The sequence below is a fragment of the Phascolarctos cinereus genome, unplaced genomic scaffold (assembly GCF_003287225.1).
Source record: "Phascolarctos cinereus isolate Bilbo 61053 unplaced genomic scaffold, phaCin_HiC Scaffold_1;HRSCAF=81, whole genome shotgun sequence".
Lineage (NCBI taxonomy): Eukaryota > Metazoa > Chordata > Mammalia > Diprotodontia > Phascolarctidae > Phascolarctos > Phascolarctos cinereus.
In genome coordinates, this window is record NW_027555514.1 from 15,694,765 (window position 1) to 15,721,737 (window position 26,973).

Sequence of the window (26,973 nt, forward strand, 5' to 3'; positions counted from 1 at the left end):
CTCTGTCCACTTACGCAGATGATGATGATTAATTTATTGATGGATACTCCAGTTTTTAAAGCTAAGCAAACTGGAGGCTCAGACATGAAATGACTTGACCAAAGTCATTCCCAAAGAGGGGGAACTTTGAAGAGTTAATGAGTCAACAAACTTTTCCCATCCCCCCTGAGGACCCATGATTCCACAGGTAGAGGGAAGTCTCCATAGTTAAACTCTTTCCACATATAGAGATCAGGATCATCTTCTAAGTAGAGAGCTGTCTGGGGCACTGAGAAGCTAATACTTACTGCTTGTGTGACTGAGTAAGTCACTTTCTCTATGCCTTAGTTTCCTCATCTGCAAATTGTGAGAGCTGATCCCTAAGGAACTTTCCATGGGGCAGCTAGGTTGCGCAGTGGATAGAGCACTGGCTCTGGAGTCAGGAGGACCTGAGTTCAAATGTGGCCTCAGACATAACACTCACTAGTTGTGTGACTCTGGGCAAGTCACTTAACCCTAGTTGCCTCACCAAAAGAAAAAAAAAAAAGGAACTTTCCAACACTAAAGCTATGATCCTATGAACTGCCTAGGGACCCAGAGCCAGTACCTGTCAGAAGCAAACCTTGAACCCTAGTCTTCTTGATGCCAGCATCAACTATCTCCACTTCGTATTGTGCCTCACGTAGAAACAGAAGGTGTTATTATTTAGGAAACTGAAAAAAAAATGAGTATGCCAGCCCATTCATCATTCTAACATTTCTTGTGTATCCCAGAAGACATAGAGCACTCTGATGAATTTAGTGAGGGGGAAACAGAGACAGAAGCAATGAGTATTGATGAAAGAGCCTTAAACCAGGACTGACCTTCAAAATCGCTAACATCCACATAATAAGGGGCTGCTTCTCGGAACAAATGAAATTTGTTTTCCCTCCATTTGAGTTTATACTCCAATATCACTATCTCACTGAAGCATCTATCTGATGGACACAGCATCAGCATCTAATAATAATAGTAATAATTTAAGTAATCAAAAATCTAATAAAAATAATGACTTGCATTTATAAAGCATTATAAATTAAAATATTAGCACCTTTGATCTTCTCTTTCCTATAGACTATCTCCTGGGAAGGCCATGGGCAGTGGTGGGTCCTTGCCAAGCTCAAAAGACTTCCACGACAGTTCTGGAGACAGACTGGCTCATCCAGGATCAGAATAACAAACTCAAATTCCTAGGTTTCCAATATAATCTGAGGTACACTGGCCATTGAGAAATGGCATTGTTTTTTGAACCACAGCAATTCTGAAGACTGTCTATTACTGTGTAGAGAGGTCACAGTCTACATATTTAGTCAGTAATAACTAGCACCTGTCCAGCCCTGCTTTATAAATATCATGTCTCATTGGACCCTCATAACAACCCTGTGAAGTGGGTGCAGTTGTGACCCCCATTATACAAATAAGGAAACAGGCAGATTGAAGTTAGGTGACTCACCCATGCAGCTAGTAAATTATCTGAGGCAGAACTTGAATTCAAGTCTTCCAGATTCCAAATCCAGCACCTTATACATGACTCCACCCAGCCATCCAAAGTCACATTCTGTCTGCCTCTTTTTGTATCTCCAGAGCATGGCACAATGCTTGGCACACAGCAGACCCTTGAGAAATGTTAACTGATTGATTCTAGCAGAGGTTTAAAGATCAATGAGTGAGCTGAGTACAGAAGCAGGATCACAGAGAAGACAGGATCACAGATTTTGGAGCTAGAAGAGACCTAAAAGGAAGCTCAGTTTTCATTTTCCTGGTGAGGAAACTTAGGCCCAAAGGGGAAACTCAGTTATGTTCCAAATCAGCAAGAACTTATTTATTTTTGGTACATAATTTATAATATTTTACATCCCCCCTCCCAACTTATGTGTAAATTTTGTTAAAAAATTTTTTTGTTCAATTTTTAAAAAAAACTTTGAGTTTCAAATTTTCTCCCTCCCTCTCTCCCTCACCTCCCCCCTCCCTGAGATGGTAAGCAATTTGGTCTAGGTTACACATGTGCAACCATCAGCAAGTTTATTAAGCACCGACTATGTGCTACATGGGCCACGAGGTGGCGCCATAGTACATAGAGTACTGGGCGTTGGAGTCAGGAAGACTCATCATTCTGAGTTCAAATGCGACCTCAGACACATACTAGCTGTGTGACCCTGGACAAGTCACTTCACCCTGTTTGTCTCAGTTTCCTCATCTGTAAAATGAGCTGGAGAAGGAAATGGCAAACCATTCCGGTATCTCTGCCAAGAAAACCTCAAATGCGGGCAGGAAGAGTCAGACATGACTGAAATGACTGAATAACAACAAATGTGCCATGCACTGTGCTGGGGAACCAAAGGCATAAATGAAAACAGTCTGCCTTCAGAGAGATCACACCCCATCAAGGAGACAAGAAGGGCCAGAGGCCAAATGCAGGCAAAGCTGTACGTGCAAATAAGAGAGACTGGGGGAGAGGGATGGAGAACGGGCACAAAGCGGAGAGCGTAACCAGAAAACGGACAGAAGTAGCCAAAGCAAAGTACAAGGGAAAGAGGACTTTTTGGTGGTCTGGGAGCGGATGGGGACGGTGTGGGCAGAGTTGGGGGCTGGGAAGGAAAAAGTCTGGAGCCAAAGGTCTGTCAGGGAGTGGAGGGGAGACCCAGAAGGGCTGGCCTGCAGTGGAAGGGCCAGCAGAGCACAGGGCGTGGAGCAGACCCAGCCAGAGCGCTGAACTACAGAGCAGCTAGCCTCGCCATACTAAGCCAAGCCCCAGAGAAATCCCCCCAGGCTTTTGCAAGGTCCCCCATACCTGGAAGGCTCTCCCTGCCACCCTTCCCTCCACCGCATCCCTTTAGCTTCCCCGGTTCCCTTCACCCCTGAGTTCAAACTCTCCCTTCTGTACCTTCCTGGTAATAAGTTAGAATTTTCATAGCTAAGCACTTTATAAATATGACCTCTTGATTCTCACCACCACCCTGGGAAGTGCATGCTATTATTCTCCTCATTTTTTTATATTAATTTATTTTGATTTATCAACAATCACTTCCATATGCTTTTGAGTTTAAAATTTTTCTCCCCCTCCCTCCCCACCACTCTCCCCAAGAGGGCATCCTATCTGATATAGGCTCTACGTGTACATTCCTAACTCCTCATTTTACCAATGAGGAAACTGAGGCAGAGTTGGGCTCAAGTCGTACAGTAAGTCTCTAAGGTTGGATTTGAACTCGGGGTCTTTCTGATTTCAGGTCCAGCCCTTTATCTACTGTACTATCTTGCTCCTGGCCCCCCTTCCCCCAAATAGCAGTGCCTTCCTCTCTAGGCTAATTTCCATCTGCTCTGCATGTATCTTGAATGCACCCAGTTGTTTATGTGGTCTCCCCCTCAGAATGTGCACTCCTAGAGGACAGGGACTGTTTGCCTTTCTTTGCATCTCCAGTACTCAGCACACTGCCAGGCACACAGTAGGCACTTAATTCATGTTAGTTTGATTGAGGCCCCACAAAATCCCGCAGGTGGTATTAGTGCTTAGGGCCTCAGCTTTCAGATCTGGCCCCCTCCCCACTGGGCTGCCCAGCAGAAGGTAAAAGCTGGGTGGCTGTGCCCAGATAGGGGCATTCCAGAGCTTCAGGAGGAGCCTTAGAGGATGAACCAGGTAAAGCCGTGGCCAGACTCTGGATACAGCTGGCTGCCCAGATCCTGAGTGGCTGAAGCCGAGTCAAGACTGGCCCCAGGGACCCACGGAGTTCATGGAGCAGGACAGGATGTCAAATGCAACACTATGGATGATAAAGTCCCCCAGGACGTCAATGGGGGAATGGGGACAAAGACAATCTTAGACCCCCGTGAGAAAAGCCAGAGATGTGACTTACCCAAGGTCACACAGCTATAGGGGGGGCCTGGCTAGAGCCTAGCTCTCCCATTCCTGGTCTGGTGTGATCTGCTAACCCATTCTACACACACGGCCTCTATTCTTGGTTCTTCAACTGACAACTTTTTTCCAGGGGGGGAAGGACCCCACCCCCAAGTTTCCCTAGTGATACCATTGAGGGAAAACTCCAAGGAGACTAAGGAGGCCCCCCTTTTTCCCGTTCATCCCTTCTGGGGGGATGAAAAGGGAACAAAATTTCCTTTCAGAAGGTGCCCAGTGCTGAGAGAGGCATCTCTTGCTTTCTTAGCTTCTCTGTGGGCTGGGAAACGGGCCAGGGGGAGTCCCTGGCAGTCCCTCGGTGGTGGCCTGATGCTACGGCTCCATGCCAGGGACCCCAAGCGGGGCAGTCCCTCAGGAGCCACCGTGATGCCTGTCCTTGATTCCCCCGTGGCCGGCATCCTCCCTCCCAGCCTGCCTCACGGTTAACTGTTCAGCCTTCATATTTACTTTAGATAAGCTGTGTACCTTTGCATATGTACTTGTAGCCTCCCCCCAGTAGAATGCAAACCCCCTGTGAGGAGGAATTCTTTCATTCTTTGTATTTGGCTCCCTGGCACCAAGCTGGGCGCTTGGGACTTAGCAGGTCCTGAGTAAATGCTCACTGGAAGGACCCCATGCTGGGTCCTTCTTCCTCAAGGCTGCCTGGGTGAGGGGCAGCTGGATAAACAAGGTCTATCCTCCCATAACTGAGGTACCAGCAGCTTCGATGATGCAGGCAGGGAGCCGTCCCCTCCCAGTGGCCCAGCTCGAGTCCCCCGCTCCTGAGGTCGCTGATAGCCCCTACTAAGGGGAGAATCCTCAGGGTGGCTCAGAATCACTCCCTGATTTGGCATAGGATGGAATTAGGGCATGGCTACAGGGATCTGGCTTTTTTTCACTGTGGGAAGGGATGGAGATATACCCTTAGAAGGGAGAGTAGACTGCCTTCCTCTGTTCTAACGAACAGACCCACCAGCAGTGGGTGAGATTAGAGAGGCAGATTTAGGCTTCACACCCAAAAACACTGCTGAATAATGAGATCTGTCCAAGAATGGACTGGCCAGGACCTTGGGTTCAAATTTACTACCTATGTGACCTTTGGCAAGTTATTATATGACCCTAAGCCTCTGGTTCTTCATCAGTAAAGGCCTGCAGGGTCCCATCCAGTTATAAATATATGACTTCAAGGTTCAATGGAAAGAGATTTGAAGTACCTGGGTTCAAATCCCAGCTCTGTCTCTTACTGCTATGTGACCCTAGATAAGTCACATATTAATAGACCAGTTTCCTCATCTGTAAAATGAGGTGACCTTCCGCATCCTTTCTCATTCTAACCTCATTAGATATGATAGAGGGAAGGATTCTTTTCACATGTGGGTTGGACCAGTCAGTCACTGAGTTGCCTTCTAACTCTCAAATTCTATGATAAATCTATGATCTTCTGCCCTTGTGATCTGTACGTTCCAACTCTCCCCACCACAATTAGAATGGGCATGGCAGAAGACTCACAGATTGAAACCCAAAGTCAGTTTTCTAGGCACAGGGTACGACTTTTTTTTTCTTTCCCATACCTGCCAGAGCACTGATGAAGAAATAGATGGTGGACAGCAATTCCTGATTGCTCCGAGTATCCTGCCGCACCAGCAAATCCTTCTGCACTTGGAGTCCTGCCAGCCCCAGGAAGGTAGCGAGCTGCTGCTGCTGGACGTGGCTCAGCTCCGTGAGTGTGGTCAGCTGGGGGCTTCCACCCGTAAAGAGGTCATCAAGCTGCAGGTTGAAGGAAGGCAAGACAGGAGATATGTTGGCAACCAAATGCTTGTTCATTTTGAATGCAAGCCAGCAGACACCTCTAGCCTGGAATCGGGACTAGGAAACTGGGAGCTTTTGAGAGCTAAGAAATATTAGGAACAGTTCTTTCCATGCTCCTCGCTTCACACACACGCACACACATGCACACACCTCTCCCTCCATAAAAAACATATGCAAAGTGAATATTTTAAAGGCTATGACTATTTTTAAATAATCAAACACTGGGAAGAAAGTTTCCCTTATGGAAACTGTAGGTTTAAAAAGACATTCCATAAGCACAATCAATTTAAGAAAAGAAGGGGACAGGGTGACTAATTTTCTCTAAGGAAGAAAGATACAGAACAAGGAAGAAACCCCCAAAGTGTGGCTACATAGCCTTCCAAGTTGGGCAAAGGCAGCTGATGGTGAACATCAGGGTATTTTGCCTTTGGGTCTAAAACTCAGAGCTCTTGCTAGGACCCTGAGGCGGGGATCTGAATCCAGCTAATCAGTTCCTCTGGAGAAGAGTAGCCAAAAGAGGGGGGAGAAGTTGGTTAGAAACCCCTCAGGTCCACCCCCAGACCCCAGTCATATCTATTTACTAAAGGATTAGTGCATGTCACTTCCCTCATGCCCACTCTGCATTGCAGCCCAATTACCCTCTTCCTGCTCCTGTCCACAACATTCCATTTCCCACCTCTGGGCATTTGTACAGGCTGTTCCCCAGAAATGCTCCAAGAACTTCACTTCTGCCTCAAGGCTTAGCTCAAGTGCCACCTCCTCCAAGAAGCCTTCCATGAGTCTCCCAGGTGTTAATGCCCTTCCCCCTAAAATTGTTTTGTATTTCAATATTTTGCAAACATTTCTCTGCATTCCTAGAAAGGCAGTGTAACACAGAGAGCTGTCCTCAAAGCCAGGAAGCCCAGAGCCGGGTCCTGCCTTGGACAGACTGCTGTGGAAACTCTCAAGGTTCTGGATAAGTTTCCCAGTGACAGAGAAGGTGCCAACCTGCACTGAGAGAAGGAGTTTCCTCCCCTGGAAGTTCCCTCTACCAGTGGAATCACAAGGCTAGACCCAGTTCTCATCTGTGTACTTAGCATCTGCAAGATGATGACCAGAAACCCTCCAGGACCTTGTCCAGCTCCACAGCTAAGATCATCTGGTTCCCAGGCTGAATCTCCCCTCACTCCCAGCAGATCAAAGCTGATTTTTGTTTTTCTGCCCCTAACAGGTGCTTAATAAATGCTTACTGGAAAGGAGACTTTCATTCTCCAGGACAGGAGCCCTCGCCTCTCCACATTAAGGTTTCCCCACCCATTCTTTCCTTTCCCACATGAGTCAGGGCAGGTAGAGCTCTTTACTCGGCATGGTGGGACATCTGTGGGGGAGGGAGATGGCAGGAAGCCTGCTGGACATTTCACTTTTAAAGAAGAACTATTTGGGGACGTAAGACTCAGGGGACCATTCAGCCAGGACAGGCTGCCTCCAGTGCTTGGGGCCAAATAGCGTGAGCAGGGTATGGCCCAGCCAGGTAGCAGGTGCCCTGTAGCCACAGTCACAGGCTGAGGGTGCAGCTACCAGGCTCCCTGGCATAGTCTGATTTCAACAGGAAGAAAACATGGAAAGTCTTTTTAAGGAATGGAAAGGTATTAAGTCAAAGCTCCAGAAGCCTCTGCCAAAAAAAAAAAAGAGTTAATTAAAAATTGGACTGATTTATTTTCACCCATCAGTCACTTGAAGTGAATGAGAGCTGTCCCCAAGGGCCAGAGAGAAGGTTGTTTGGCAGCCAGCCGGCTTCTGCCATGGCCACATTAGGAGTTTCGGGAACTTCACCTCACCAGCAGAATAATTAAGAAAGAGAACAAGGTCCAGCACCCCTTATTCTGTTTGCCCTGAATAAAGCCAATGGGCTTCCTGGCCCCGCTGCCCACCTCTCCTTACACTGAAGCCACACAGTTGCCAGGGTCTGTACTGTTAGTGTTTAAAGAAATGAGGAGTTAAGACAGAAAGAGGCACCCAGATTATGTAGGGATAGACAGCAGCAGCTGGCAAAGGCATAGGATCCCAGATCTAGAGCTGAAAGGACACTTAGAGGTCATCTAATCCAATCCCTTCATTTTACGGATAGGAAAACTGAGACCTAGAGAGGTAAGTGACTTCTCCACGGAATCGGAGGCAGAAAGCACACTTCGGAAGGTGAGGGTCATCCCAGGCTCAGAGCTTGGCCCCTAATCAGGGATAGAGGCCGAAATAGAGTCTGGGAACAGGAACTCATTGATATAGGGAACTCCCAGGTGGAGAAACTCCCTTCACCAATGCAGGTCAGTACCTTCTCTGCAACTTAGAGCCTTGGTTGCCTAGAGAACAAGAAGGTAAATGACTTGGCCAGGGTCACACAGCCAGGATGAATGAAAGGCAGGACTCAAATCTAAGGCTTCCTGGTTTTGAGGTCAGCTCTAGCCACCATGACACACTGTCTCTGTCACCTAGTAAATGCTTAATTTTTTTTTCCATTCCTTCCTTCCTGCTCCCAACATATACATGACCAATAATCCCCAGAGAGATGGTGTCACGGAACCTACAGGACCCTCTATTCCAACCTGTACCTAAGACAAGAATCAATCAATCACTAAATGCTCATTAATCACCTACTAAGTGCCAACAACTGCTAATTGATGACCTACTATGTGCTGGGCCTCTGCTAGGTGCTGAGGATATAAAGACAAAAACCAAATGAGAGTCTGTCCTCAAGGAACTTGCATTCTTCAGGGGGAAACAACAGGTACACAGATGAGTTTGGACAATGTAAATAAAATAATACTAGCTAGCATTTCTATGGTATTTGATGGCTTGCAAAGTGCTTCGGAAATATAACCTCATTTTATCTTCATTTTACAGCTAAGTGAACTGAGTTAGAGAGAGGTTAAATGACTTGGCCAGGGTTACACAGCTAATAAGTGTTTGATGCCAGATTTGAACTCAGATCCACCTCACTCCAGGTTCAGCACTCTCTCCACTGCACTATGTAGCCGCCTTTAAAAGGGAATGGGTGCAAGCAATGGCAGCTGGGAGAGGGGGGTAATCAGGAAAGACCTCAAGTTGAAGGCAGCATTTCAGCTGAGATTTGAAGGAAGTAAGGGGTTCTCAGAAGCAAAGATGAGAGAAAGAGCACTCCAGGCATGAGGCCTGACCTGTGCAAAGGCAGAGAGGTGGTAGATGGAGTCAGGTATGAGGTATAAGGAATAACAGACAAGCTAGTTTGGTGGGGGTGGGGTGGTGCTTAGAGCTGAAGGGGCCTCACTTGTCATCCATTCCTGTCTTCCCTCTCTAGAGCTGCAGAAAGAGAGGGCCACAGAGATGAAGTGAATTGCCCAAGGTCACATGGTGACAAATACTAAAAATCACACATCAGTTAAACTTTTTTTTTCAACTTTTACCAGGAGGGAATCCTCTACCTATTGGGGTAGCCAATTCTATGTCCACATGGATCATTTGGGGAGGGAGATGAGTAGCTCCTGGCCCTCTGACCCCCATCTTCCTGGCAGTGGTAACCAAAGTGGGCTATCAAAGAAGTATGGAAAGGACCCTGGATATGAAGTCAGAGGATGAGATAAGGAAATGTCTAAAGCTAGAAGAGGCTTCAGAGATCATATGGTACAACCCCTTGGTTTACAGATAAGGAAACTGAGGCCCTGGATTTAATTCTCTCCTTCCCTACCTGTATGACTGACTCTCTCTCTCTCTCTCTCTCTCTCTCTCTCTCTCTCTCTCTCACTCCCTCTCGCTCTCTTTACACCCCCCCCACATATGTACATATATACATACACACACACATGCAAAGAATGATAAGGATGATTAGGGAACTGTGATTTCCCTTATAGCTGTGTATCCACTTCCCCCTAAGTCCAGAATCTGGCTCAGTTGAAATATTTTCTAAGCACCTACTTTATGCCAGTCACGGTTGAGAAAGTAAAAGAAGTCATGAGGCTCGAAGGCCCTTTCCCTTACCATGGTGTCCAGGGCCACCACCAATTCATCGTTGAACAGGATTTCCCAGAGGATTTCACACAGAGCTGCTTGGTGATGCCCTGACAGCTCCACAAAGGGACGGAAATTCCTCTCCAAGAGCAGCAACCCTGTGGAAGCAACAAGACCATGTGGCCTGGGCCCCAGCCCACCGCTAGCCTCTGCCAGGAGAGAACAGGGGCTCTGGCTTTCTGCAGCCCCTTGTCATCCTTCCCCTCAGTGCCATTTCCCACACTGGGTACATCAACTCAGGCCAAACGGTCCTCTCTAAGTCTTCGGCTTTCTGCCCGGCTAGAACGTGGTCAAGTCCCACCCACAGGGCGGAGGAAGAGACAATGTTGATCTTAAAGCCTCATTATTTTTTTTGGTGAGAAACAACTCAATGGATATTAACTGGGTCAGTTACTTAGGATTTCTGGGAAGTCCTGTCCTATTTGCCTCAGTTTCCTTATTTGTGGGCATAACAACAGCAACTACCTCCCAGGTTTGTGGTAAGGATCAAGTGAGATAATAATTGTAGATCACTTGCGCAGCATCTGGCACACAGTAAGCACTATGTAAATAATAATTATTAAAATATACACATGTGTGTATATATATATATATGCATATAGTCATACAGATATGCATATACAAATTACTACACATACAAATATATAACTTTGTGTTTACTTTGCACATATTTTGTATTTTTTTGGCCACATGTTATGTCTCACCAGTTAAATACAGCATGTCCCCAAAGTCTTCATGTTGGTTTAAGCTTTTTAGCTTTAATAACTTAAAATAGCATAAAGATTTTGGGGACACCTTGTCGGAGGGCAGAGACAATTTGGTTTGTCTTTGTCTTCAGCACCCAGGAGAGTGCCTCACAAATACTCAGAAGAAGGCTAGAACTAGAGGCTGAGGGAGATGAGTGGAAACCTTGAGGTTCCCAGGTCCATCCCCCTCTGCCTGCCTGCTTTCTTGGGCTTCTGAAAGGGGGCACCCTCCCAGGCCAATCAGGCTGCCAGGTGGACGGCACTGGGGAGGTCTTGTCCTTTCTCACAGCATGGACTGACATTGTGGTTCCCCCACTGCTGAGACCCTACCTTCTTACCTCATTTAAGTAGCCATGGAAATCCATACCACCCCATGACTGCCCTCCCATGAGAATAGCCTCCCCCTGGACTGGGAGATCTTCTACAATTCAGCCCTCCCCTCTGGTGCCTTAATGTGGACATTTTCTCCATAGAAACGGAGCACCAATCCCCAGAGCCCCGAAGAGGTGTCAGGTTTTTTTTTTAACACAGACCTGTGGGCATTTGGAACCATCTAGAACTATCCATTGGCTAATCTAAACCTAATCCATCCCTTAGTACTGGGCACGGGAGATCTGGGGCAAGTTCACTCACCTCTGTCAGCCAGTTTTCTTTCCTACCTGTAAATAAGGGGCTTGGACTAAATGATATCTCAGAGAGATTGTTTGAAAGGAGGCAGCATGTCAGAGTGGAAGGAGCGCCCAGAACACCTGGCTTCCAATCCTGCCTCAGACACTTATTAGCTGTGACCTTGGGAAAGTTGCTTAAGCTATTTGTCTCAGTTTCCTCATCTGTAAAATAGTCACACCCATCTCACAGGTTTGTTGGGAGGATAAGAAGAATATAGGTAAAGGATTTTGCAAACCTTAAAGTACTATATAATATGTTAGGTGGCACAATGGATAGAGTGCCAGGCCTGGAGATAGAAAGACCTGGGTTCAAATCTGGCCTCAGACACTTACTAGCTGTGTGACCCTGGGTAAGTCACTTAATCCTGTCTGCCTCAGTTTCCTCATCTGTAAAATGAGCTAGAGAAGGAAATGGCCAACCACTCCAGTATCTCTGCCAAGAAAACCCCAAATGGGGGCATGAAGAGTCAGATGTGACTGAAAAAAATGACTAGACAACAAAGTGCTATATACATGTCAGCTCTTGTTACTCTCTGGTTCAAATCTAAGTCACAGAATCTCCCAGTTTGATGGCACTTCAGTGGCCCTCTTGTCTGAGCCTTTCCTGGATAAGACCCCCCCCACTCTGAGAGCCCCCACTGAAAGCTCATCCACCTCCCCCGGAAAGCCCCCAGGGAGGGGGAAGTCCCTCTCTCCCTAAGCAGCCTATTTCTCTTTGGGACAGCACATAGGATTGAGACCATGAGCCTCTGCTCCGACAGCCCCATCCCAGGTCATTCTCCTGGCCATAAGCATTTGCTTTCACTGTTTTGGTCTTCAGGACCACCCTGTTTCTCATGGATCTGACTGGCTCAGACACCAACATACTGAGATCCCATGCTCTCCTTTATTTTTGTCCCATCTCCAGTTCCATTTCCCAAGGCCCATCCCCACCCCCAACCAAAACCTCTCCAGATACAAAAGGCTGGAGGCAAAAGAAGTGTCACCAATGGCTGCCCAGTCTCTACCCATGCGCCCAGCCAGACCCTACCTTGCCACGTGGTAAATGATCTGAAAGGGTGCTCTGTGCGGCTGACAGCGTGGTGCTGGTGCTGGTGCTGGCAGCGAGGCCAAGAATGTAAGAAAAACAGATGCACAAGCCCATGCTGCCACTCTTGCTGATGACTAGCTATTCTTAGCAAGGCTTCTGTGGTTGAGAAAAATGTTAAAGCCTTCCCCATCTCCATTTAAAAAAAAAACCCAAAAAACCTCCTCATCCTTTCTTCATAAGGAATCCAAGACCTGAGGTCTCAGAATTATGGGGTCATAGATCTTGGGATCTCAGAGGTCATCCTATCTAATACTCTCATTTTACAGATGAGCAAACTGAGATCAAAAGGAGCTTGAAGAGGCTTGTTCAAGGTCCCAAGGTAGGATTTAGAGCAGGAAGGAACCTCAGAGGCCATCTGGGCAGAACCCCTCATTTAAAAGAGCATTAATACTGTGTGACCCTGGGCAAGTCACTTAACCCCAACTGCCTAACCAAAAAAAAAAGAGCATTAATAAAACATCTACACTTACAAAATAAAAATAAAGTGAGCCACCACATTAACCATTTGGCAAGGGCATTTCCCCAACTGAGTGCCAACTCAGGGACTAATTAAGTTACCCATTGCTCATAATACCATCTTTTAAGGAGCTTAATGGCCCCTCCGCAGGCACGAGCTTTGCAGCCTCAGAATTCCCATCCACAGCGTCTGGCGTGAAGAGGAAGAGGAACTCTCCAAAGATCCCAGCATCCAGGTGATCGGGGCCATCTGTACTCTCTCGCTCAAAGCCGCCTTGTTTCTCCTGCAGCAAGCAGAATTCTGTGGCATAGGATATAAGATAAGCTAGCCAGTGGGATCAGTGTTAATGGATGTGCCTTAGGGGAAAGGGGGGAGGGTGGTGTGTGTCTGAAGCATTATAGTTTTCCCCTGGATGTCCCTGCCTTACTGGGAGAAAACCCTCTACCTGTGTGGACACCACCATATGGGCACTCACTGAGCAAGGAAGGGGGTATAACTCAAGGGCAAAGTGGGCTGCTATCAGACAGGAACAGCCAAGGAAGGCCTCATGCTGTGCACCACCCTCCCTTCCCTCCCATAATAATGCAAGCTCATCAAGGGCAGGGACACCAGGAATATAAATAAATAAATGCTTGCTCGGTTGAATTGAGCTCTGGTCCTAGACCTAGAGGACAGCTAGGTGGCACCACAGTAGATAGAGCACCAGGCTTGGAAGATTCATCTTGAGTTCAAATCTGACATCAGACACTTACTAGCTGTGTGATGCTGGGCAAGTCACTTAACCCTGTTTGCCTCAGTTTCCCCATCTGTAAAATAAGCTGGAGGAGGAAATGGCAAACTACTCCAGTATCTTTGCCAAGAAAGCCCCAAAGTAGGTCATGAAAAGTCAGACATGACTGAAACAACTCAACAAAAAAATTCTTGACCCACATCACTTCTCAAGCCAGGATTGGAGTATTCTAATAGGGAAGCTCCAACTTGGAGTCAATCACATGTAGAGAATGAGCCTTGGATGGGAAGACCTAGGTCAGGAGTGGAGAACCTGTGGCCACAAAGCTTAAAACAACATGAAGACTTCTGTGAAGTTTAGATTCAGTCAAAGGGCCACACTTAAGGACCTAGAAGCCTCAATTTTTCCCTCTGTAAAATGAGGAAGTGACTTCCTAGCTGTGAAAGCATATTAAAAACCTCCCTTTCAGTTCAACTGAAACTATTAAGAAACATTATTTAAAGACCTTTAAGGAATTAAGAACAAAGGTTAAGGTGAAAGGAGATCTCTCTGAGATGGAACTCAACTGCCTTTCTCCATACAAAAAGGATTAAGCTCCCGATCTTAGGGAGGAAGCCTAGTCAATCAGTGAGGGGAGTGCTCAAATAAGTTCTATTTAAAATAAATTACTATTGGTTTCTGGAATGTCAACCCCCAACTGCCAGAGCCCTATAGACCTTGTCTTAGTATCTAAGATGTCCCAGGATATGGGGGCACCTATGCCCATTTGTCTATTTATCTCTCTAAGCTCTAGCTTTAGATTTAGAATAGTGTTAGAAACACAGACTGTTTCTGTCAGGCTCTGCCTAAAGTGCACAGGACAGTAGTAATATTTTTTCCTTGACCATAACTGATGGGGCACTAATGATGGACCCCTAAAAGGCCCTGGACTTTCCCACATGGCCCAGATCCCAGGAGTTTGCTGAGGTATCTGGCCCACCCCAGCCCACCTTGATTACTTAATTTGCTCACTTGACACTCCTTAATCCCATACACGTTCCTTTCTCTGTTACTTCCCGACCACCCCAGGATGCTTGCCAACTCCTAGATCCCATCCAGATTTTCTCAGTCTTTTTCTATATAAAAGTACCAATTTTGTCCTCATCAAATGTGCAGACTCACTAGGAATCTGGCCTGATTGTATTGGCATCACAAATACCACAGATTTAGTAGAAATCTCACTAACCCAACCAACGTCATAATAAACTCGTTACTTGGACTGAAAGAAGGCTTGAGTGGTCAAATTCTTTTGAGCCAGACTCCTGCCCTGTACCCTTGCATTTTAGGGTTCCCAGCACCCCTAAACCACAACATAACCAGCCAGCCATCCGTCCATCCATCCATCCAGCCAGCCAGCCAGCCAGCCATCCATCCATCCATCCATCCATCCATCCATCTGTCCATCCATCCATCCAGCCAGCCAGCCATCCGTCCAGCCAGCCAGCCATCCGTCCGTCCATCCATCCATCCATCCGTCCATCCATCCATCCATCCATCCATCCATCCATCCATCCATCCATCCGTCCATCCGTCCATCCATCCGTCCATCCATCCGTCCATCCATCCGTCCATCCATCCGTCCATCCATCCGTCCATCCATCCGTCCGCTCACAGAGAAGGGGCCATGGATCTGAAGTTAGAACACCTGGGTTCAGATCTATTCATAGATATGAGCGTGAGCGAGTAGCTCTCTAGGACTAGCTACCCAGCCTTGCTGTATCCTGCTTCTGAAATGGCAGGTCCTGGATGCTCTGATGGCTGTTCTAGGTGTGTAGGGGGAGAGGGGGGAGGGGAGAGAAGGAAGGGGAAACCACAAGGTTTACTCTAGTTCCTGGATTCAAGAGAGAGCTGACAGCATAGGAGGGGGCTGGATAAGACCCCAACCCAGATCAGTAAATGTACAAGGGCTGAAAAATCAAAGGCTATTTGAGAACCAGGGTTTAGTAGGCAGAGTGCTGCCTCAACACAGGGAGACCTGGCTTTGAAACCCACATTACTAGCTGTGTGACCTTGAACAAGTCACTTCACTGTCAGAAGACCCCAGTTCAATGCCAAACCCTCGTTCAAATTCTACCTTGCCACTCATTAACCTGGACAAACTTGGGCAAGTCACTTTTTCCCTTCTCTGGGGTTCAGTTTCCTCATCAGTAAAACAGTAGGTGTTCAATTTAACATTTGCTGAATTGAATTGAGAAGACACTGGATAAAAAAAAATTCAATCTGCACTGATTAGTCCCTATTACCTGTAGGGCACAGTTCTAGGTCCTGGGGATATGAAGATGAAATCAGACAAAGCCTCTCTGAGCTCTCAGGGAGCTTATAATCTAATAGGGGATAAGAAGGGATAACAAGAATTATCTAACAGAAAATAATAAGACAGGAGCACAAATCACCACGATGGCAGAAATGGCCAAGGAGGATCAAAGGGAGAGTTAGGAGGACTTGAGCTTATATCCAGCCTAGGAAATCCTATGTGACCTTGAACAAATCTCTTAGCCTCTCTGAGAAGAATTTTTGTTTCCTTATCTATAAAAGGAACCATAGCATGAATGATGCTTAAGCATTCTCTAAAAATAATAATGATCACAATAATAGCTAATATTCCTATGGTGATTTAAAGTTTGAAAAGTACTTTTCAATGCATTATGTAATTCAATCCTCACAGTATCCTTGTTATTGTCCCCATTTCATAGATGAGAAAATCGAGTCTCCAAGGTTCAGTCCCTTGTGCAGGGTCCCTAGGAGATGCTGGAATCAGGATTGAGCCCTGTATCTCTGGCTAGAGGTCCAGCAGTGCACACCCCATATAACTCTCTCTGTTATAATCTTCAGCCCCATAGAGGGGCACCTTCAGCTGTAGGGAGCAGGTAGTTCACTTCTATCAAGGAATGGTCATCTGAGAATGAGATCAGACTGCAGTCAAACTGAGTGAGCTGAGACTTTGGGAAGAATGCCTGAGTGGAAGAACTGGGGGACCTCAGAGCGCATTGCCAAAGGGGACTCTCAGCTTTAGGTCTTGGGAAAGGGGAGGCAGCTTCTTCTCAGAATGGTTTTGGATTAGCTGTGGCCAGAAGTGGGGGATAGACCAGTCTCCGGTGGTCCAGTCTGGTCCAGTCCAGTCCAAAGACTATTCAGAATGTTCCATGGCAAGAGTGACTCGGAACACAGATAGACAAAACCCAGAACAGGATGCCAACACTCAGCCGCCAGTCACACTGAACAAAGACTACGGACAAACAGGCGATTCAGCGATGGGAAAGCAAGGACCCCACACGAAAAACAGAAGTACCTTCCTGAGTCCAAGGCATGAGAAAGGAGCCAAAGGAATGGAAAGAAGTCCCAGGGGGACATCTCCGAATAGCACAAAGACCAATTTATTTGCAAAGAAAAGAGAAGGGGGAAGGAAGGTCTGAAATTGAAATGCAAACAGGGGATCAGGCCTCCCTGAAGCTGGGACAGCCCAAAAGCCCCTGGGGAGGGGGGACAGGATTCAAGGTCAACTATACAAAATTACAAGGTCAGAGTGTCCTCAGGCTGCCTCCCAGCCAGGCTGGCTCTGTCATTGGTGAAAGTATGGGCCTTTTCATGTAGGGACCAAGCCCGCAGGTGGTTTTGAGGTAAAGTCTTTCAAGGAAAGTCTAGGGTAGTGGGAAGAACTAGATTTGGAAGCAGAAGACCTGGGTTTAAATGCCACTGATGCCACTTGCCGCCTATGTGATCTGGGGCAAATATCTTCCCCTCCTGTGTCTCAGTTTCTTCATCTGTAAAATGACAGGGTTCAACTGGGTGGCCTTGGCAGTCCTGTTCTACATCTGTGACCCCTTGATGATCCACTCGGAAAACTTTCTCCAAGGGAAGGGAAGCCCCGTGACGAGCATCAACAAGAAAGGGAGGACAAAGGTGGTGGGTTTTCTCTACTGTTCCCCCTCACCGTGCACTGCACAGACACAGCAGGTGCTGGGGAGGGAATGGCCAGGGCAGGGCTCTGCTTTCTTCCCAGGGCTGGAACTCCAGAAGCTTCTGCAGCCTCTGAAATGCTGCAGCCCATTCTACTGAACAGCCTCAAGACAAATCAGCAACTTTTGAGGGTGGGTCCAGTTCTGAAAATACCCAAGTGGAAAACCAAGGCTAGGAGATAGAAGGGGGATCAAACTGTGAGATCCTCCATTTAGGATGGAGGAAGAAGGGGAGGAAGGAGAAAGGGAGGGCAAAAGAAGAGGGAAAGACAGAGAACAGGGAAGGGAGAGGGGTCAGAGGAATGGAAAGAAAGGGAAGACATGGATGTTGTGAAAGGTAGAAGGTTTATTTTCCTAAGGGACCCATATTGGCTCAGTTAGCCAGTCAACAAACATTTGTAACCCTAGAGATGGTGTGAGCCACAGAATCCTCATAGAGGACAGGGAATTTCTTCCCAAGGTAACAACTTGAACATGGCACTCATCTGAACCATCCCCTGATTCCAATTTGATTCAACAGACATTTAATAACCATGGACACCGTGCCAAGAAGGAGATGCTTTCCCAGATCTTGAAGAGTTTGTAGTCTAGGAGGGAACATGAGATCATAGGACTGAGAGGTGGAAGGCATCTTTAAATGGAATGGTCCCATTCTATCACATGAGGGTTGGGTTTGCTTAGCAGCAGTCAAGATCCAATTCTGACTTGGGGTCTTGGGGATCCAGAACTCTGATCTGATTACACCACCAGTCCAACAGGTACCAAGACACAAAGAATCTGTGTGGGACCTCCTGCCCCCCCCCCCCGCTTCCCTCCGGGACATAGGAGACTTGACCAAACCCCAGAGATTACAAAGGTCCTGTCACAGGGAACATTTACATCCAGGCTTCCTGGCCCCAAGCCCGACACGGTCTCCTGTTGGTAGGCTGCCTCCTGCCTGCCTCTCTCACAGAGAGAAGGGCCAAACTTCTTTCTCATTTCATAGGTTTATAAGGCACTCCTAACTACGGAAACTCCCTCCACTAACACAGGCTAGCATCTTCTCTGTAACGTATAGGTGCTTAGAGCACTAAATAGTTAAGTGACTTGACCAATGTCACAGAGCCAGTACACATTGGAGGCCATGCACCAGTAACAAAGAGAGTATGTGTAGAGAGGAGCTTCTCTTCTGGTGCGTGGTAGTGAGCCTGGGACCCGGAAGGCAGTTTTATCTCACTAGATGTCCCAGTCAAGGATCCCCTTGGCTAAGATTAGAGGCTACACTCACCCACAGGATGGCTTCAGGCTAAGGAATTTTCCAGCCACAGCTGTGAAAACCACCTCTAATACACGGAGAGATGAGGACATGGGGGGGGGAGTGAGGTGCCCATTGACCAGAGGGGCTGCCACCTTCCCCATCCCAAACAACTAGACCTTCGCCTTCCTCACCTTGGGACTTCCCACGGCCCCTGGAAGAACAGGACAACTTCTTCCTTCCTATTTGGACAGAAGGCACCATGCTGATTGTTCTGGTCACTCAGCTCCCAGCCTGAGCGTTATCCTTAACCCTTTCCTCACCCTCATTTTCCATTAATGCCACCTCTGCAGTGCCGCTTACATCAGGTGCTCACCCCTCTAGCCTGGCCCATTGCAGGCCTCTCTCCTACCTGCTCTCCCCGATTCCAGTCTCGGTGTTCCTCTGCCAAGCTGCCAAAATTACCTTCCTAAAGCACAAGTGTGACCAGGGGCTCTTCCCCAAGGGCCCAGGGAACTATTTTGGTTTGGTTTGTTTTCTTTAACATTTTGATAAATATTTAAATATTTGACTATATTTTAATATTTTCTGATATTTCAATATGTAACATTTGTATTTCAATATCATTAGTTTCCTTTGTCATTTTGTAGGCTTGACCAGACTGCCATCAAAGGGGTCCAGGACACACAAAGTGATTGTTATTTTTCAGTCATGTCCAACTGTCCCTGACCCCCTTTGGGGTTTTCTTGGCAGAGATCCTGGAGGGGTTGGCCGTTTCCTTCTCCAGCCCATTTTACAGATGAGGAAACTGAGGCAAACAAGGTGAAGTGACTCACCCAGGGTCACACAGCTACTAAGTGTCTGAGGTCAGATTTGAATTCAGGTCTCCCTGCCTCCAGGCCCAGGGCTTTATCAACTGCACCCCCTAGCTGAAGAAGCCCTCCCTCTCGCCTCCAAGACAACATACAAATCCCTTGGCGTGTTGGGTCTTTCATTCTGCCTCCTCCTGCTTTCCTCAGCTGATTTTCTATTAGTCTGCTTCGTGCCTTCTCTGTCCATCCAAACATGCCGCCCACCTCCCCACCCTTCTGCAGGCTGTGACACACCCCCTCACTTCCTGCAGCGTTGAGCTGGGATGCTGCCCACCACCAGCTCCCTCTTTGGATCTCTAGAGTTGTAAGTGTTCTGTCATTCCCCCAGGGTCTGTGGTCCACTTCACCCCCACCTAGCCAGGGTAGCCAGCCGTCTTCCTAGGGGTACTGCCCTCCACTTTCTCTCGTTCTAGGCGCAGTAATAAAATCCACACCACTATGTCTGGCCATTGAGAGCCCAGTGGCTCTACTCACCATCTCTGAAATTCCAGACCACAGTCATTGTTTTCTCCATTGGAATGGAAGCTCTTTGAGGGCAGGGAAGGTTTTACTTTCAGGATTCATATCCCGAGCACTTGGTGCCTTACACATCGGCAGTCCTGTTAACATTTCTACAGCTCTGTAAGGGAATCTCATTGGTTCCTCTCAACAGCTCTGAAAAGTAGATTCTATTTGCATCCATTTCATAAGAAAACGGAGGCAGGCAGAGGTTAAGTGACTTGCCCACCGTCACACAGCTAGTGTCTCAGGCTAGATTGGAACTCAGGTCTTCCCGATTCTAAGTCTAGCATGATGACAGCTAAGCACATGCAGGCACTTAATAAATGCTTCATTTTTGGTTTTGGTCTAATTATATGCTGTACATCTCCAGAGGACAGCTAGGTGGCAGCATAGTGCATAGAGCATCAAGCCTAAAGTCAGAAGACTCATCTTCCTAAGTTCAAATCTGGCCCTAGATACTTACTAGCTGGGTGACCCAGGGAAAGGACATGACTGAAAAGTGACTGAACAGTAACATCTCCAATAGAACATAAACTCCTGGCAGGCAAACCCCTCGCTGGTCTGCTTTATCCCCTCATCTGTATCCTCAGCACGGTGCTCTGACACACAGTAGGTGAGTTGCCCACGGGCCACGTGAAAGGCAGGACACTCACCAAACTGGCCATCCTTCTTGACGTACAGCTCCAGGACCCTGTAGGCGATGGAGGTGGATGCCGGGATCTCGAGGACCACGTTGGAATCTCTCTTCACGTTCCCATCTTCACTCACGGAAACCTGAAAGAGAGGGAGGAGGTGGGCAGGGAGGGAGGGAGGGAGGGAGTCTTCTTCCTGCCCCTCGTATTCCTTCACCCCCAGCTGTCAGCCCTGCTGGCACCAAAAGTGAGGTTTCAGCGCTCGCTCTGAGGAAAGCGAGGTTACGCCTTCGGCCCTGAAAGGTCGAGGTGGCATTCAGCGGCTCCGGCCCCTTGGCGAGGCTTATTGAAACAGCCTCGAAGGCCATGATGAAAACGCCAAATGAGGCCAAGAGCTTTGCAGGAGGAGAGAAGCCGCAGCCGGTGCTGGGGGGCCATGTTGTCTGTGTAACTGTGCAACTTCAGTAACAGCCTCCAGAGGACTCGGGGAAGGGGCCGGGGAAGAGAAGGGGACAAGGGGAAGGAAGGACCCCGCTCCCCAAGGCTGGGACCTTCAAGGACTTTTATAAATTCAACAATTTAACAAACATTCACACAGTGCCCACGTATACTTGGCTCTGGGCCAGGCACTGGTGGGGACAAAGAGTCAAGAACAAACCAACCCCTGCCCCAAGAGTTTGGGCAGATAATCCTACAGACCATTATTACAAGGAGGCAGGACTTGGGTTCAAATCCTGTCAGCCACTAAGAGCCATGGCCCCCGGCCAAGTCATTTGACTGTCATCGATTCCCTTAGCGGTAAATGGGACAGGTGACCCCCACCTTGCAGGGTTACTGGAGGCTCAGAGGAAGAAGGCGGGTAAAATTCCATGGCAGGAGAATGGAGGAGCATCTGTGGTCCACAGCCACCGCAGGAACATGGAGGAATCCTCACCCCACCCGTGCCCAAGCCCTAATACCACCTACAGCCTCTGCTGGAATCCCAATACTGACGGCGAGCTTAGCACCCAAAGCCATGTTCCCTTCTGAAACACATCGAGTTGTGGGAAGCTTGTCCTTATGTAGACAAAAGCATACAGCAACCATAAGAGGGGGAATTCGAACCCAAGTCCTTCTGACTCCTAGTGGCAGCTGGGGGCACCTTAGTGCATAGAGCACTGAGCCTGGAGTCAGGAAGACTTAACGTCCACAGTTCAAAGCCTCAGACACTTGCCAGCTGTGTGACCCTGGGCAAGTCACTTTACCCTGCTTGCCTCAGTTTCCTTATCTGTAAAATGAGCCGGAGAAGGAAATGGCAAACCAATCCAGTATCTCTGCCAAGGAAACCCCAGATGGGGTCACTACTGAAATAACGGTCTCTGTAGTCTGGGTTAAAGGCTCACATCTGACACGTACTGGTTGTGTGGCCCTGGCCAGGTCATTGTCATGTACGTCCTAAAGCTCCATGATATCCATGGGAGGAGGACGGGTATAGGGGAACAACATCTGGAGATGTTAATGAGACCACACAATGTTTTAACAGTTTAACCTGCCCCGTTTTAAGCCTCCTTCTCCCATTATTAAAAAAAGGGGGAGCCTGGGCCTCCCGTTTCCTGGACCAGAAGCAGCCACAGACGAACGGCCTTGGCCATCACCTGTGCTGGGTGTGGCTGAGGGCAGAGCATGTCTTTTGCAGCCTCAGCATCCTGGACCCCTCAATGGGGACTGAGCTGGGGGCAGCGGAATCGAGCACACTGTCGACCCCAACACGTCATAGAAATGGGAGACATCGGACTCAGGGGCCAGAATTCTGGGGGGTTTGGTGGTGTTTTTTTTTTTTTTGCTAGACAATGGGGTTAAGTGACTTGCCCAGGGTCACACAGCTAGTGAGTGTTATGTGTCTGAGGCTGGATTTGAACTCAGGTCCTCCCGAATCCAGGGCCAGTGCTCTATCCACTGTGCCACCTCGCTGCTCCTGTTTTTTGTTTTGTTTTGTTTTTAGGGGCCAGAATTCTGATTTCATCTTTGTGGAGACCTCCCAGGGCAGAAAGTCCTTCCTCCAATGCAAGCTGACACTCATCTGTAACCTAGAGTTCAACGAGTCACCTGGGGCACCAAAAAGCTCCATGACTTGACCAGGGTCACACAGTCATGATCTAGGAGAAAAGGGACCTGCACCCAGAGTAGAGGTATAAAGAGACACAGGACCTGGCACCTCCCTGGGCCTCAGTTTCCTCATCCGTCAAATCAGGGAGTTGGACTTCCTGGCCTCCAAGGTTCCTCCCACTCTAATCTGGGATCCAGCAAGGCCGGGACTGCTCTATCCACTAGGCCACACTGCCTCTCGAGCCTGAATGATGTGACGGGACCTGTGAGAGGTGACTGAAGCAAAGGTCAATAGGAGCATTGGAGTAGGAAAGGGAGAGGATGAAAGTCAGAGGCCCTGGGTTCAAATCTTGACTTTGCCACTTACTTCCTATGTGACCTTAAGCAAGTGACCTCTGGGCTCCTGTTTGCTCGTCTGTAAAGGGGAGTAAGAGAATGAGAGAGAGAGAGACAGAAAAAGAGAGAGACAGAGACAGAGGGAGAGAGAGTATGAGAAAGAGGCTCAGAGAGCGTGTGTGAGACAGAGACAAGTGTGCGTGTGAGGAGGTGTGTACGGCCCGTGCCCGTGAGTCCTAGATGCCTCCTTCCTTTGATCTGGCCCCTCTCACTCCAGAGCCTGCAGCCAGGCCACTCGACCACTCTGGGTCCCCCACAGGCCTTCTTTCCTCAGGCAGGCCCCCAAAACCGTCCCCTCTGGCTGGCCCACAGTCCAAAGGACCCTGGGCTGCGCCTGCTCCCAGCTTACTCATGTGCTAGAAAGCCCGAGACCCGGCTTCATGGGCTCTACCTTCTAGGCCACAAGCCAGGAAAACAGGGTTTCATTCAAGATAAATGCCTCAGACCGTTCAGGCCCCCCAGCAGGCTGGAGCGGGGAGGTCAACATACGCAAGGCTCCCTCTAGGCCAGGCCTAGGCACTCCCTTGCTTTGCCCCAATCACACCAGATAGGCAGCTGGCTATGAGGCCTGGGCATAGAGCCAACCATGCTCATGGTAACATAAGGTTTCTTTTGTTGACCACTTTATGGCCAAGAAGGGAGGATTGAGTTCTTGGCATGAAAGGTGCCATGTAACCAAGAACGTCTTAACAGAGGTTGCCTCCTCACCTTCCCTCACTCAGAACTGAAGACCCTCCCTCTGGCCAGCAATCAGCCAGCCCTGGGCCACCAGGAAGGGCATTCCATCCACTTCTGAAGCAGCCCGCTCCCCTATGGACCAGGGAGAGCACTGCACCAGTCCCCTTGGACTCCCCTCCCTCCCCAGCTGGTCCGACTTGAGGGATTACCTGCACCCTCTTGGTCTTGAGGCCCACCACGCCACCACATTTCTCTTCTATCTGGACGTGCTCAGAGATCACACACTTCTGTGTCGTCATGATCTTTTGTGTCAAGATGCACAGGACCTCTTTCTTCCTTTCCAGAACCTGCTGCAGCAGAGGACTCTTCAGATTTATCGTCCTGGAAAAGAGAAGCGAGTGTGAGTGTCCCAGAGTCTCACCGCAGCCTGATGGCCTTATGAATCTTCCCCTTGACAGAGCAAAGGCCTTGGGAGGGAGCCTGAGATGCCACAGGAATTTATCTGCTGGCAATTCCATGGGACGGAACAACATAAACCAAAATTTAGTAAGGCCAATTCAGAGCTTCCAGGCAAGCGGAGGATGCATTTCACTCCCCACCTCCCCCAAGACTGGGGCTGGAAGGGGGGGTCTCGGGACCCTGCTATTCAGCATGGCTCAGACACATCAGGGAACCAAATGGAGGAGGAAGGCAGAGGATGACCGACTGGTCCTGGAACAGCCAGTCATCTGCCCCCAACAGCTCTTGTGTGAGTCAAGCCCCGAGTACCCAGCCAAGTTCCTGAACTCCCACTTAACATGGTCCAAAGAACATAAGGCTGAGGACAGCATGACATCTATCTTCCACTTCCACAAAGTGAATGGGGAAAGGCAGATGGATTCCTCCTCATCCACATCTGGGACAAAATGAGGGGAAACAGTCAATGCTGCAGACCTAGAGCTGGGACTGGATCAGAGCATCGTCAGGAGGAACTTCAGGGAGATCCCCAAGTCAACCAGGTGAGAGCTCCAGTGGTTAAAGGATTTGTCCAAGGTCCTACTGGCAGCAAGCAGCACATCTGGGAGTACGATCGGGTTCTCGAGGCAATCTCAAGCTGGAGGAAGAGAGACTGAGCTTCCAGGAATAAGGAGGCTATAGTCCCGCCAGACTCCACCCCAGTCAGACCACAGCTAGAGATGGTGTCCAATGGTGGGAGCCATGTTTGAGGAAGGACCCGGACAAACTGGAGAGCGTCTGGGGGAGGGCAGCCACGATGGCCAAAAGCCGGGACTTCATACCGTAGGAGGATCCTTTGAGAAACTTCAATATGAAGAGTTTTAATAGAAGAGAAAACTCAGTGAGGACGTGATGGCGGCTGTCTTCGAGTATCTCAAGGAATCCCAAGCACAAGACAGAGTAGTCTTGTTTGATTTGGTCCCAGAAGGGAGAACCAGGAGCCCTGATCAGAAGCTGTAAAGAAGAACCTGTTCCTCAGATTCCTAAGCACAGGAGCTGTGGAATGGGCTGCCCTGGGAGATGGAGGGCTGCCGCCTCCCACCCCCACCACTGGCTAAGCGACCGGATGGCAGGAATTGCCTCATTTTTGGCTTTGCAGCCACATAGTAGGTGCTTAACAATGTTTATTGAGCTCCATGACATTCAGGCCCACGTTGGACTAGATCCTGTCCAGTGACTCCAAACCCAGCCCACTGACCTTATTACCCCAGAGACAAAGCTGAAGTGATGAAATTCAATAAAAAATCATGATCCGGTAAATGAAAAGCAGCAAATGGGACCAAGCCGCCATTAACCATACAATACAGTTGGAAATTAAGGAAAAACCAGCTTTCCAAAGGACAGCCAGAACATAGCCCTTTTTCAAGCCCCAGAGAAGGTTAACTGCAGCAAGGGTGAACAAGCCATCTGAACTGATGCAGTTAGGACTCAGGCACATACGACTTGGTCCATTTGACCGGTTTATGTTCAGGTCTCTGTGGAGGAGTGGCGTGGATGCCAGAAAAGTTGGCAGAAAGGGGCTGGGGAGACTGCGTCTGCATTAAAGAGACTGATGTGGAGGGCTCCCCAACCTACAACCAACACCTACCAAGTGCTAGGCCCTGACATACAGAGACAAAAACAAGAAATCACCCCTGTCCTCAGGAAGCTTGCAATCTCCTGGGGCAGACAGATTATCTTGTCCTTCCCTACCCAGAAAGGGAGACTAGCCAACAGCGAATAAAGAGGCACATCGGATAAAAAATCACACACGTGCATCAGCCCCACCAAGTCACAGAGGAGCGTCATGGAATGTTACTATACTGTAAGAAACTGTAAACCTGAAAAATTCAGAGAAGCCTGGGAAGACTTAGAGAGACAGACGTGGAAGAAAGAAAACAGGACCAGGAAAACCATCTACACGGTGACACATCATTCAGTCACGTCTGACTCTCCGTGAGGTTTGGGTCTTTTTGGCAAAGATACTGGAGTGGTTTGACGTTTCCTTCTCCAGTGTGTCCCCATTTTACACAAGAGGAACCAAGGCAAATAGGGTTTAAGTGACTTGGCCAAGGTCACACAGCGACGAAGTGCGTGAGGCCAGATTTTAACTTAGATCTCTCTAACTCCAGGGCCATCGCTCTGTGTGCTATGGCGCCACCTAGTGGCCCCTTACAAAATGACTACAACAATGTAAATGGAAAAAACCACCAACAAAGGGAAACAAAGCTGTGTAATGACAGCGCCCTCCAGAGGACAGATGAGGGAGCATCCTATCCACCTCCTGACAGAGGACCTTGAGGACCTTGGATCAGAGGTGCATTATTTGGACGCGGCCATTGGGACATTTGTTTTGCTGGACTTTGCATATTTGTTATGGGGGCTGTGTTTGTTTTCAGTTGGCAGGGAGGGAGAGGGAGGGTAAATTTTGCTTGTTAATTGGAAAAAAAAAAAAGTAAAATTTTATTTAAGAGGTCCACTTAAAAATAATTATAAAGTTGCAAAAATATACCTCTCTCCCTTCTTTACAAAGGTGGAGGACCACTGCTAAGGTGGAATACTGTATGTACTTTCACACTTGGTTGATTTTGCTGAACTTTTTTTTCTCTGCATTACAAGGGATGACGTTCTGGGAGGGGCTGGGGAAGGGATACACACATAGATAGATAGATAGATAGATAG

At 48.3% G+C, this 26,973-nt stretch overlaps 1 protein-coding gene across 3 annotated transcripts in view; it reads right to left on the reverse strand.

The window, feature by feature from the left end:
* GSDME (gasdermin E) overlaps positions 1-26,973 on the reverse strand; it is a 60,745-nt gene that overhangs the window by 11,328 nt on the left and 22,444 nt on the right. For all 3 annotated transcript variants that reach the window (XM_020993428.2, XM_020993426.2, XM_020993427.2), the window contains 5 exons: positions 24,027-24,198; positions 20,680-20,800; positions 12,812-12,994; positions 9,704-9,831; positions 5,479-5,674 (listed from right to left, as the gene is read on the reverse strand). In XM_020993428.2, coding sequence (XP_020849087.1) covers positions 5,479-5,674; positions 9,704-9,831; positions 12,812-12,994; positions 20,680-20,800; positions 24,027-24,198 — 800 coding nt within the window. The remainder of the gene's footprint in view (positions 1-5,478; positions 5,675-9,703; positions 9,832-12,811; positions 12,995-20,679; positions 20,801-24,026; positions 24,199-26,973) is intronic.